This window comes from Erythrolamprus reginae, chromosome 3 (assembly GCF_031021105.1).
Source record: "Erythrolamprus reginae isolate rEryReg1 chromosome 3, rEryReg1.hap1, whole genome shotgun sequence".
Taxonomy (NCBI): Eukaryota; Metazoa; Chordata; class Lepidosauria; order Squamata; family Dipsadidae; genus Erythrolamprus; species Erythrolamprus reginae.
Genome location: NC_091952.1, coordinates 38592788 through 38606157, shown reverse-complemented (window position 1 = coordinate 38606157; position 13370 = coordinate 38592788). Strand labels below are relative to the sequence as shown.

The 13370-nt window shown below is 39.8% G+C and overlaps 1 protein-coding gene and 1 long non-coding RNA gene across 2 annotated transcripts in view; one reads left to right on the top strand and one right to left on the bottom strand.

Annotated features, from left to right (window-relative positions):
* PIGU (phosphatidylinositol glycan anchor biosynthesis class U) overlaps positions 1 to 4468 on the bottom strand; it is a 24590-nt gene extending 20122 nt beyond the window's left edge. Inside the window, exons 1-3 of the mRNA XM_070744859.1 lie at positions 4248 to 4468; positions 2487 to 2551; positions 214 to 273 (exon numbers count right to left, since the gene is read on the bottom strand). Of these exons, the coding sequence (XP_070600960.1) occupies positions 214 to 273; positions 2487 to 2551; positions 4248 to 4377 (255 nt within the window). The 5' untranslated portion in view covers positions 4378 to 4468. The remainder of the gene's footprint in view (positions 1 to 213; positions 274 to 2486; positions 2552 to 4247) is intronic.
* On the top strand, positions 4291 to 13370 carry LOC139163764 (uncharacterized). The gene is made up of 3 exons (XR_011558521.1): positions 4291 to 4565; positions 7203 to 7326; positions 11132 to 13370. It is a non-coding gene; the product is annotated as an uncharacterized lncRNA (long non-coding RNA).

Sequence of the window (13370 nt, the reverse complement as noted above, 5' to 3'; positions counted from 1 at the left end):
TTTCCCCCCCCAAGAATCCTACTAAGTTCCATAGGTTCCTAATGAGTTCAGTGAATTATATTTACTTATTAAGTGTGCTTATGACTTTCAGCCAGACTCAGATCTTTTAAAAAGTGTTTATCTTAAGTTAGAAAATGTATTCTATATGCAGAAGAAATCAAAGAATAAATTCTGAAAAGAGAGCCAATTATTTGATGGTTGAAAATTACATACCATAAACACTAGTTCCGCATAATCAACCAGGAAATGAAAGAGGTATATTATGAATGGTGTCTAGGAAGGAAAAAAAAGAAACAATGATCTCAGACAACTTAAATTTAGATCAAAGCTTATTTCTTTATTAATTGTGGAAATGATAGCTATCTAATATCTTCTAAGTGTGGTTTCTACAGAGAATACCCAAAATCATTAATGCAAAAGTAATTCAAAGTGTTGGTTATGACCTATAAAGCCCTACAATGGCATCAGACCAGAATACTTACGGGACCGCCTTCTGCTGCATGAGTCCCAGTGACCAGTTAGGTTCCACAGAGTCGGCCTTCTCCGGCTCCTATCACCTAGACAATGTCACTTGGCTGGGCCTAGTGGAAGAGCCTTCTCTGTAGGGGGGGGGGGTGGACCCTCGGGAATCAGCTCCCCCTGGAGATTCGCACTGCCCCCACCCTCCTCGCCTTCCGCAAGAGTCTCAAGACTCATTTATGCCACCAGGCTTGGAATCACTAGACTCTACCCCCCTGGCCAACGAATGTGTTGTGAGTAAGTCGATTGAATGGGAATGTGTGTCTTTTTATGGACTTTGGTTTTTTTAGATGATTAATTAAAATTAATTGGATTTAGGACATTATATATTGTTTCGTTATATGTTGTAAGCTGCCCCGAGTCCTCAGAGAGGGGCAGCATAAAAGTCCAATCAATCAATCAATCAATCAAGAAATAATTCACTGTACAAGTCTAAGGCTGATGTGACAGAAAAATATACTGAAGTAGGACATGGCAAGGCAAGGCATGACTTACAACCATTGATTTAGTGACGCACTGAAAAAAAATAACTTGGGATCAGCTTTTACACTTACAACCATTGCATTATCCTCTTGGCTGCATGATCAAAGTTCAGCTGCCAACTTGCATGTGTTGTCTCAGGAACATGGGATCATCATCAGTGTTGTGGCCCGCCAACAGCCAGCAGAGCTGGTAGCCGAATTGGACAGTGAGGAGGTTGAGGGAGGAACATGGGCCAGTTCTGGAGTCTGGGAAAGGCTCAGACGAGGGCTTTGCGTTGGAAGTAGAGAGGGGGACAAGGCCAGTTATCAGCTGCCTCTGGAGTCAGACATCAGTGAGGCAGAGGAACAACTGGAGCCTGTTCCCAATGTGCGCCTGTACAGAGCTTCCAGAAGACAAGAACAACTAAGAAAGCAGGGTCGACTTGGGAGTAAAGCCATACCTTGGAGATGATTGGCTCCTCCCATAGGAAATAAAAGAGGAACAAATGGGACGTGGGCTTTTGCAGGAAACTATTAGTTCCTTCAGTCATTTCAAGAGTGGAAAGTGGTGGTTTGTGACTCTAACAGACTCTGTGCCAAGTTTTGCCTTGCCCGCGTTTGGAAACTAGTTCTCTGGCAGTGTTGAGATAAGGTGTGTGCTTATAAATATTCCTCTGAAAGACTGTTCGACAAGCCCTGCGGACCGTGAATGAAAGGAATTCACAGTCGTGTAAATAAAAGAGGTGTAACTGGGACTAAGACTCTGCTTCATGTTTTCTAAAGAAGCCTAGGTCAGAACAATCTGTAACCTTCCAAGCCAGCTTTCTGTTCTGACAAAGTTCTGACCTCAGAAGACTGGAAGGCTGAGTCAACTATGAGTCCTGTCAGGATCAAACTCCTGGCTGTGGACAGTTTGCCTCCAATACTGCACTAAACCACAAGGGCTATTAGGTGACATAAACAATAACCCACCATTAAAGTTTCCTAAAACATTCTGCCAACATATCTATGAATTTTTTTGCTACTGAACTGACACAGTAAGGATAAAATTTGGTATTTTAAAAATACTTTATTAATTATACATGTTCCTGAGGAAAAAAAGACCTGTTCCTTTTCTCCTTATACCAAGAATATGAGATATATTTTTACTTCCTGTATTCACCATCTGCACCATATATTTATTTATTTCATTTTAAGTAATATTTTATATATCTTTTTCATTTTGTAAAAATATTCCAAAAGCAGGAAATAAATCTTTAACAAATAACTTGAGATGCCAAGTTTTGAGTTATTTCTATTATCAAAAAATTCAAAAATGAACATTCCCATGAATTGCATTTGTGTATCGACCTATGCATTCAGCAGCTCAAGTGAGAAGACGATATAATTCTATTGTCTATTGTCTATAGATTCTTTTACATTATATTCCCATCTTCAATATAAAAAGCATGTTATACAGGAGTAACAATATTGAAGTAGTTCACAGCAAAAATTGGATATACTTACCTCATGAAAGATATCTCCAGAATATGGAGATACACCCAAATCAAGTAAGGCTAGTCCTTCAACCACTGGAAAACAAAAAAAATAAGTTCATGTTTATGTACATAATTCTTAAACTGCATCACTCTGAACTGCACACAGTTCTAGGCATTTATCAAGAACAAATTATTATGACCCAAAGTTAGACAGCACATAAGCTTCTTCACTTTCTACATAATTTGGTTATTAAGTTTCTTACAAAATTTCTAGATGGCTACATCTCAGTTTTACTGCAAAAGACATCACTTATGTCCTAACTATTTGCATCCAAGAGATCTGGGATGTCTCAAGTGTCAAAGGGCACTTTGACTTGTAGAAATAAAAGAAGGTAATCCAGTCAGCCTATTCATGATACTTGGATCTAAAGTGCAATTTACTTGAAGCTTAGCATATTATATGAACCCAAACCTTTTTATTTATTAGATTTTGGTTTGGAATGTGTGGCTTGGTGAAATTCTAGAGCCTTTTACATCTCAGACTAAAAATTACAACGGCAAGTAGTAACTGTGAGAGGGATCTTAGAGTCCTAGTGGACAACCATTTAAATATGAGCCAACAGTGTACAGCAGCTGCCAAAAAAGCCAACACAGTTCTAGGCTGCATCAACAGAGGGATAGAATCAAGATCATGTGAAGTGTTAATACCACTTTATAAGGCCTTGGTAAGGCCACACTTGGAATATCGCATTCAGTTTTGGTCACCACGATGCAAAAAGGGTGTTGAGACTCTAGAAAGAGTACAGAGAAGAGCGACAAAGATGATTAGGGGACTGGAGGCTAAAACATATGAAGAACGGTTGCACGAACTGGGCATGGCTAGTTTAATGAAAAGAAGGACCAGGAGAGACTTGATAGCAGTGTTCCAATATCTCAAAAAGAAGGAGTCAACCTATTCTCCAAAGCACCTGAGGGTAGGACAAGAAGCAATGGGTGGAAACTAAACAAGGAAAGAAGTAACTTAGAACTAAGGAGAAATTTCTTGACAGTTAAAACAATTAATCAGTGGAACAGCTTGCCTCCAGAAGTTGTGAATGCTCCAACACTGGAAGTTTTTAAGATGTTGGATAACTAATTATCTGAAGTAGTGTAAGGTTTCCTGCCTAAGCAGGGGGTTGGACTAGAATACCTCCAAGATCCCTTGCAACGTTGTTGTTGTTGTTATTATTATTATTATTATCAATTCAACACAGCAAACGAGATCACTATGCTGGATTTCGTATATCATCACCAGTCAGGCGCTTCCCAAGCACCTAGGACTGCGTGATGTAGCGGCAAATTATCTGAATAATAACAACTATTGTTGTTGTTGTCATTGTTATTTATTATTATCATTATTATTATGACAAAGTCGTTAGGAAAACAAAATTCCTTGCAAAGAAACTCCCCAAATTCCTGCAGCTTTCCTTCTTCCTTCCCTTTGTCTATTTAACCCTTCCTTAGACTCAAGCCGGCGATCTAAGTATTCAAGGCTTAGTCCAAAGAAAAACAGGAACTCAATAAGTTAGAATGCATCGTGCCAGCCCTGCCAAAGGATCCTTGACACCGATACATCCTTCCCAAGGTAAAAACTTGCTGGGTCACGACCACTCCAAGGCTCGCAAGGGCGGCACTTGGAGGGAGAGCGACGTCCCCACGAAGGCTCAGTGCTTCTAGGCGTCGAGCTCCTGAAGATGTCCTTTGGCTTTGAGGACCACCACCAATCCCCACCCCTATCCGTAGGCCTCACCTCGTTTCCAAGCATTTAAAGGAGACGCCACCTCCACCCTCTCGGAGATGAGTCCGGCCAGGCTGGAGCGGAATAAAGCGGCCCGAACCGTTACGGCCACCAAAACCACCAAAACTAAGGGAGCCGCCATTTTAACGTAAAGCACCGGCCGAAACTAGCAGTAGTTCCCACGTTAGTCCGTTGCATTGGGGATCTACGGCACAGGTTACAGGAAGAACACTACAACTCCCAGAAGCCATTGCGCAACCTTTACTTCCTGAAGGCGATGGCGAAAGAGTTAGGACAAACTGGGTGAATGAGCAGAGCGAAACACGCAATGTATTGTATTGTATTTATTATTTATTTTATTTTGTCAAGTACGTATTGTCAAGTACGTACTATACATAGTTGGTAGTAAACATTGGTAGTATACATTGGTAGTATTGGTAGTATACATGTTGGTAGTATAATTTACTATTATTATAACTAATAATCTTGAAATGTTACTAAAAACATGATGAGGATGATGAGGATGATTGATTCGGTGTTTCGACTGGACCTTCTCTCTAGAACCAGAAAACACGCTATAATTTCTAAATAACAAGAATGATGCAACTTATTTTATTTTTATTTGTATCAAACCTTTATTATTTTAATAACTTAAGGCAGTGAATATATCCAACACATATTTTCCCTCCTGGGTTCCTTACAACAACAACCCTGTGAGGTGGGTTGGGCTGAAAGAGTGAAGGCCCATAATTACCTAATTATTCAGATCTTTGAATTCGATTTTTGAAAATAAGCCATCAGTTTGAGACAGTTTCATTTTAAGAATCCTATTAAGCAGAACTGCAATTCTGTTTAAATTTACTTGGAAATAAGTTCCATTAAATTTGTAGAATTAAAGAGGACTGTAAGGAGCCGTTTAGGTCATTAAATCCAATCCCCATTTCACACTTTTGCATAAATATACTGTCTAGCCTTTGGGTAGTTATTGGAAGGAGAATTCCCCTGAGCTCTCTAGGCAACTGGTACCACAGCTGAGCTGCTCTAATTATTATGGATGAGTACCCAGGAAATTTGTACTGTTGTCCTAGTAGAGGAAAAAGGAAGAGGTGAAGCCAAAGATAGTAATCCATTGCTGGAGACTGCAGCAATAAGAGACTGCAGACAGGAAGGAATTCAGCTTGCTTAAAGGGGGAAAAACTCCAAAATCAATCTCGAAAAGCACAACAGTAATTTATAATCAATTATTAAACCAAGATCTTTTAAAAAATATTCTCCATTTTTTACTTTGCATTTGATATTCAGTTTCCAAATTGAAAAACCTGGCTTTTTGCTCTTGTCAAATTCACTACTTCTAACCCATTTCTGTAACCCAATGTTTTTTCCCTATCTATCTGTCTGTCTGTCTGTCCGTCCGTCCATCCGTCCATTTTATAAGCCACTCAACTCCTTCCCGACTCTGGGCAGGATCTTAAAGTTTTAGATGCCCCTAGGGACTCTTTAAGACCCTCTCAGGGGTTCCTGAAATCAAAATTATTTGCCACCCTATCTGGAAAAATAATACAATATTAAAATCCCATCAAATGATTATGAGAAGCAATTGTGGCAGAAAATGTAATTAAAAGGATACTTACTGATGATGATAATAATAATAATAATAATAATAATAATAATAATAATAATTATTATTATTATTATTATTATTTGTTAGATTTGTATGACGCCCCTCTCCGAAGACTCGGGGCGACTCACAACAATAATAAAACAATATTACAATGAAACAAATCTAATATTAAAAAACATATAAAACCCCATCATTTAAAACCATACAGCACACACATACCAAACATGAAATATAAAAGCCTGGGGGAGGTGTCTCAGTTTCCCCATGCCTGGCGATACAGGTGGGTCTTAAGTAATTTGCGAAAGACAAGGAGGGTGGGGGCAGTTCTAATCTCTGGGGGGAGTTGATTCCAGAGGGCCAGGGCCGCCACAGAGAAGGCTCTTCCCCTGGGGCCCACCAAATGACATTGTTTAGTTGACAGGACCCGGAGAAGGCCAACTCTGTGGGACCTTATCGGCCGCTGGGATTCGTGCAGTAGAAGGTGGTTCAGGAGGTATTCTGGTCCGATGCCATGTAGGGCTTTAAATATAACCCATACAAACAAAACCTCTTTTGGGATCATCCATAATTTTAAAAAATGGAAAAGAGGCCTGAGACAAAACCCAAATTAAGAATGACTGCTCTGACCTATGAATATTACTTTGAATTTTATTCAGTATTCTAGTTTCTAGCTATACCATCTAGTTTTGTGTTTGCATGTTTCTTAGGGATTCCCTGTACATATCTGCATATTCTGTGTATGCATTACAAATAAAAGCAAATCAAACTTCAGCATTGGTGTATTGTCATGTTTTTTAAGTATATCCTCTCGATGGCCTGGGGTTCATAACAGAAATAGTGCCTTACCTTTAGTCCACATTCTGCAATTCAATGAATCTGTCTTAAGAGCTGAGAGCTGTCTGAATACCAGTATATAGAGTCCATAAAGCAGAGATGGACACTGTAGAAGAGATACATGTGTTATTTTAAAACTGATTGAGATACATTTGTGTACTGTATGTACACAGAAACTACATATATTTTTATATAAAAAGCCATTTTGTTGAAGCCAATTAGCTATGGTTAAGGCCAGGATGAAAGATGGTTTTAAAATAAATGCTTATTCATGATTATAAACAGCATATCTCACAATCAGTGTAATAGTATTGTAGACAATTAAAGAATAACATATTAAAATATACATTTTTTATAGACTGTAGTTAACTTCAGTTCCTTAAATACCTCTGGGAGGGGACGTTTATTAACAATAATCAGAGATACACAAAAAACAAAATGCAGGCAGTATTTAAAAATGATAAAGGGATGCTCAGTCTAAGTATATTTTATGTTATATTTTGTATGCACAGATAAGCCCTCGTGTAAGTTCACAGATGACGGAATTGAACATTATAGAAAGGAAACCTGAGGAGTTTTACATTGCACCTTTATTCTAGAATGAGCACTTCAAACAATTACCAAGTATACCAAGAGGTATATATTCTGGAATATACATTGCTAACTAACTTGTTAAAATACACAGTGTGCCTCTGTATTTGGTTCTGCGTACATATAAGAGATTATTTCACCATACTAAGTTATTCCACTTAGTATGCCTTAGTGAGACAAAGATGGAGGCTTATGAAACTTATTGTTTCATAAGCCCCCTATTTAAGTTTAGAATCCATTTTCCCCTCTTTATTTAGAGAAGCATGTTGTATATAATAAATTGCTTGCCTTGTTTTGGAGGATGTCTCCCAAGTAAACAGTTGTATGAACAGCTGTTGTGATTTTATACAAAATTTCAACATGGGTGGTATTTTTATCTTTTTCTGTTTCATATGAAGACTATTATAATAAAATAGTTTAATAGGTCTGAGTGGAGGAAAAAGAGGGAGTTTTTACAATTTCTCATAATAATCCATATTATAAATGAATTAGCAGATTCTAAAGTTTAAGATTTATTTTTTTCGTTTTCATTTGTCTAGACTCTAGAAATATGATATTTGTTTATGAAAGAATTAGATACTTGCTTGATACGGCTGGATTTCCATTGTAAACATTTCTTAAAAGGTAGATAGCCATGTTATTCTGCTGTAGGAAATAAATACATACATACATACATACATACATACATACATACATACATACATACATACATACATACATCTTTACTTCTAAGATTCCTCCTAACTGACCTTAATCTGGAACTCCATGTATGCCTTCTCTTGAATTTCATATAGCAAGGATAGGATAAACTTTTAAACCACATTTAAAAGTAATAAATAGAACTTTAATGTAGTATTTTTCTTTCACTGAAGGTGGCATCATATATCCTCTTTTGCAGCTCTAGTTACAGAAGCAGCCTGTCTAGAAAAGATAAAATGTATTTCCTTATTTTTTTTAAAAAAAAATGTAATTCAATCTGCAGAAATTTGCTAAAATTCAATATATATTTATTGAAGACATAAATCACAGTCACTGTGATATTAAAATGCCTGTAGTTTACTTATCAGGTTTCTTTGCTAGATGAAGATTTAGTGATCAATAAAGAACTATTTTCAGCATTTGCAGATTGGATTAGAAAAAATATTTTTTGAAAACTCTGGCAAGCTTCTACCAGTTAGCACTAAAATATCAATTTAAATGGTTCAGCAATGTTCAGCATTTCTGATTGGCTGGAAGAAGTAGAGATGCTATATAGTACCTCATCATATTTTTCAAGGTTTCTCTCTCCATACTGATATACATATATGTACTGAAATAGTGTAGGGTTTCTTGGCCAAGGCGGGGGTTGGACTAGAAGACCTCCAAGGTCCCTTCCAACTCTGTTGTTTTTGTTGTTGTTGTTATTTTACACAATTCCATTCTTCATGTAGTGATATTTATACAAATCAGTAAAAAGAAGTAATGCTCAAAATTAAAACATTAGATAATAAAAAGAAAAAGAAATACAGTGATCCCTCGAGTTTCGCGATCTCGATCTTCGCGAAACGCTATATCGCGATTTAAAAAAAAATATTAATTAAAAAAACCCCACTTCCGCGTTTGGCTTCAGGACTGTTTTAAAAGGTCGCAGCCGGCCTGGGGGGCTTCCCAGCACCCCCCCGAACCCCCAACCTGGGTCTTCCCGGCCGCCCACGCAAAGGGGAAACCCCGGCTCCTCGCTGATGCCCGCCGCTCGCTCGCCCGCCAGCAAGAGGGGGAAGACCCAGGGAAGGTTCCTTTGGCCGCCCAGCAGCTGATCTGCTCGGTAGCGCAGCAGCAGCGAGGAGCCGAATCGGGGTTTCCCCTTTGCGTGGGCGGCGGGGAACGCAAACTCCACCATCTACGCATGCGCGGCCATAGAAAAAAAGGGCGCGCATGCGCAGATGGTGTTTTTACTTCCGCAACCCTACATCGCGAAAAATCGATTATCGCGAGGGGTCTTGGAACGGAACCCTCGCGATAATAGAGGGATCACTGTATAGCTAAAACTAATTTACACCAATTCAGTTCATTGTACTTATCCATAATTTCCTATTCCTGAAACAGAGGAATAAGTAGGCTACAACATTAAATGTTGTTGAGCTATTGTTAGGTGCTCCTGTTTTAAGAACTCTGCATGTTGAATTATATTTGTTCTCATGTTATGCAGCTACACAGAAAGATCTACAAAGAAGCTAGAATATATTCATGTTTTGGCTTAGCACAAAATATACTAGAATTGAAAAGAAATTAAGGATAAGTTTCTTTTGTATCCTGCTTTTTATGTGCTAAAGATATCCAAAGTAAAGCACATTACTTTTCATAGCCTTTGCTATATCATCTTTGTGACATTTAATCACAAATGACATTCCCAATAAGATGAACTAATTTTCCTAGACTTTTTTTAAATGAGGCATGTACCAAGCAGACATAATTTCAATGAAGTCATCATTAAGACATAGTTTATATTGATCTTAATTCAATCAGTGCCAACATGCCATATTGATTAAGATCATGACTGGTAAAACTCAGGTTCCTACTTATGAGAGAGCTGACATTGTGACTTTGAGCCTATCATTGTCTTTTAACACAGACCTTTTTGAAAGGATAAAATTTAGAATGCAGAGTTTTTTGTTGAACTTCCCATAGAACTTCCTTTAACCCAAGAGCCTCACTAGCCATTGCAAAGGTCAAATTAAGGACTGCAATGAATATTCTAAGCATTTGCAAGGCTGAAAATATTTATATTGCACCTGACATATCTTATATTTGCACCTTATATTTGCACCGGACATATCCCACCCCAGCAAGAAACAGATCTAAGGTTTTAATGTGGGAAGTTAGCACCTCCCCTCCTAGAAGAATGAAATATTCTAGGAAATATTTTAAAAGCAAAATATTATATTTTCCTGACAAAACAGTTCCTGCAGCTCCCTGCCCTCCCTTCATCTCCAGGGTGATGGGATTAAGACATGATAGGATTAGTTCTCTACCCATGTGGTGACATGGCACCTGGGAAGCAGTATTGGGTTTCTTATCGGTACGGGCCACTCTGCACACAGGTAGTAAAAACGGTGATGCATGCACAACTCTGGCGAGTGGACGGGCACATCCCGGTGAGATTTTGCTTCTGCACATGTGCAGGAAGTAAAATCTTGTGAGAGGACATGCGCATGTGTGAGATTTCGATGATTTTTTGCTTCTGCATGTGGAAATGAAGAGCGTTCCAGACTCTTCATTTTCATGATTCATTCCTGTATCTCAATATTTTCGGGCATCAGCTGTGGGCATTCCGGCATAGGGACAAACTCAACCCCTATAGCAATATGCAATGGAGTATATCCAGTACTACTATGGACTGAAGTAGTATAAGCTACTTCTGCAAAGGGTAACAGAGCCACCCAATCAAATGTTTGAATTTGACATAGCACTGGATATGTTTTGATATAGCACTGGAATGGACCATTGCATTGGCCCACTCAACTGTGCCATTGGTGGAAGGATGGAATACTGAACCTAAGCTTTGGGAAGACCCTATCATGGCTAGGACTTCCCACCAGAATATGGCAGTGAATTGCATTCCTCTGTAAGACACAATTCTTTGCAGCACCCCGTATAGGTGGTATATATGTTCTATGAACATTTTAGCCAACTTTTAGGCTGATGGTAACTCTGGCCAAGTTTGAAAACAAATCAACAATTGTCCATATTACAGTTTTCAGGTAGGTGTATGATGAAGTCCATAACAATCTCCTCCCAAGGTCTTACTGGAGACACCACAGACTGTAGGAGACTGGGTGGTTTACCAAGCTTCTTTTTCATTGTTGTACAGGTTATGCAGCTATGAACATAGTCTTCAACGTCTTTCTTAAGCTGGAGCCACCGGAATTGATGAGTCATCAAATGTAACATTTGAGGAATCCAAAATGGCCGGCTGTGTGGACGTCATGACAACGACATAACACTTCAATCAGGAGAGCACTCAGGACATAAACTTTGGGTCCCTTCCACGCCAACCTATCTATGTGATTAAGAATTGTTTGGTTAGCTTGCTATTACTCATGAGCTAGCAACCCTTTTTTAAATATCAGTGGTTATACCTGTCATCAGTGCTTTCAGTAGGGGCTGTATTTACAGTCGGTGGAGTTTGACATTTTTGGGGGCCTGGAGCAGGGATGATTGCCTGCACTATTTCCTCCTGCTTACTAACATATTGTGACTTTCAGGATAAAGCACCAGCCAAAAAAAGTCTTCCAGCAGATGTCTCTGTCAGCAAAGCTCACTGAACCACAAAAAACTCCTTCTCCCAGATGGGCTATTTGCATTTGGTGTCATTGAGCTTTCAGGATGTGTAGGCACACGATTGTAACCTCCCCTGCTCCTTTGTTTGCAAAGGCACTGCTGCTACCACCTTATCACTTGTGTCAGCCTGCATGACAAATGGCTTGGCAGGGTCTGGATGTTTTAACACTGTCTTTTGCAAAAAACACTTTTAGCTGTTCAAAAGCTTGCTGACAGGACATTGTCCACTGTCAGGGAAGACCTGGACATGGCTTCTCACTTAAGTGTTTGGTTTTCCACCACAGTGGAGTAGCTCCACTCATCCTGAGAGATACGTCTTTCTCTCCATTGCGTAAAATGGCTCCTGGACAGTGTAAGTACAGGAAGGATGCTCTTGTAGGTAGCAAACTCCCCAAGGCTGAGCCACCCAAGATTCCCTCTTGCAGCTGCAGTATCTGGCCAGCCTCATCCACCTCTTGTGGTATGTCGGCTACAGCCTCCTTAGTTAGAATGCGTTCCTTCGGTCTCAATTCTCGACCAAGAGATAATGGTGGACATTATCTGCCATCTCCACAGACTCCTCTGCTCCAGGCCAACCTGTGTTCCCTCTTCCATGCTCTCTCTGTCCCTTCAGATGTAGAAGTAAGAGACACTGACAACCTTTCAGATTCTGGATAGCCACAGAGAAAGAAAAGCTAAAAAAAAAATGATAGAAATATGTTAGAGTACTTTAATTCCTCACAATCCCCGGTCTCCTGCACTACTCATTATCACTTAGTGTACATACAAAGAAAAATACCAGTGTCAAACTTTCTGTGCAACCAACACAATTTAAAGCTACCATACCTCAATCAGCAACTCCACCCCTCCACCCATGTCAGTGTCAAACAAGCCAAGTTCTAGCTTGTTCCTGCACATGGAGCTGAGCTCCACACATGCCCCAATGGCAGCAATGGTGACTCTCCTTGTTGCCTATCAGTTGGGCAGCAACGGCTGTTTTGGGAGGCTTCAAATGGCGTCACAGAGCTCTCTGAGCATCAGGAGATGGCAGGCTGCAAGCATTCTCTACCCCCGCCAAAATCGAAGCCCCAACAGGTTGGGACTGACACAAGGCCTGACCAAGCCTGGGGCACAGACGCCTACAAAGTTAGCTAAGATCCCCACCCCTTGGGAGTCTGACAGCCAATGGGATACATTTCTTGTACAGGAACAGGAAACTCTAAGGCAGGGACCAAGAGAGTGTATAAATATAACCATCTCTCCATTCCAGAGGTGGTTCCTACTGGTGTGTTCCAGTGCGGAAGTCCAGTAGGGGCCCGCCAATTGTGCAATTTGCATGCAACAACTCCGGTACTGTCTTTGCCAGTCCATGCACCATTTGTTGCACTTTCTGCATGTGCAGAAGCAAAATCATGTGAGGGGACACTCGCGTACGGGCACGATTTTCACCGATTTTTTACTTCTGCACATGGACGGAAGCAAAATCGCACATACTAGTATGCAGTAGGAGGAACCCACCTCTGCTCCACTCCATGTGCCTTTTTTTGTCCAGGACCTAAAAGCCATGTGGTCCTGCCCACCATTAAACCATCTTTCAAGCAGTCTACATGTTTCCGGTGTCTTTCTCCCCACTTGGAAATGAACCCAGATGGAAATTTCTTTCAATACACATCCCTCATAAAAGCTGCAGAAGGCATGCTAGCAGGATGTATCTCATCCCAAACTGGGCATCCAGGCATTTTCCTAAAGAAAGGCAGAATATTCTAACAAATAAATACATTAAAAAACCA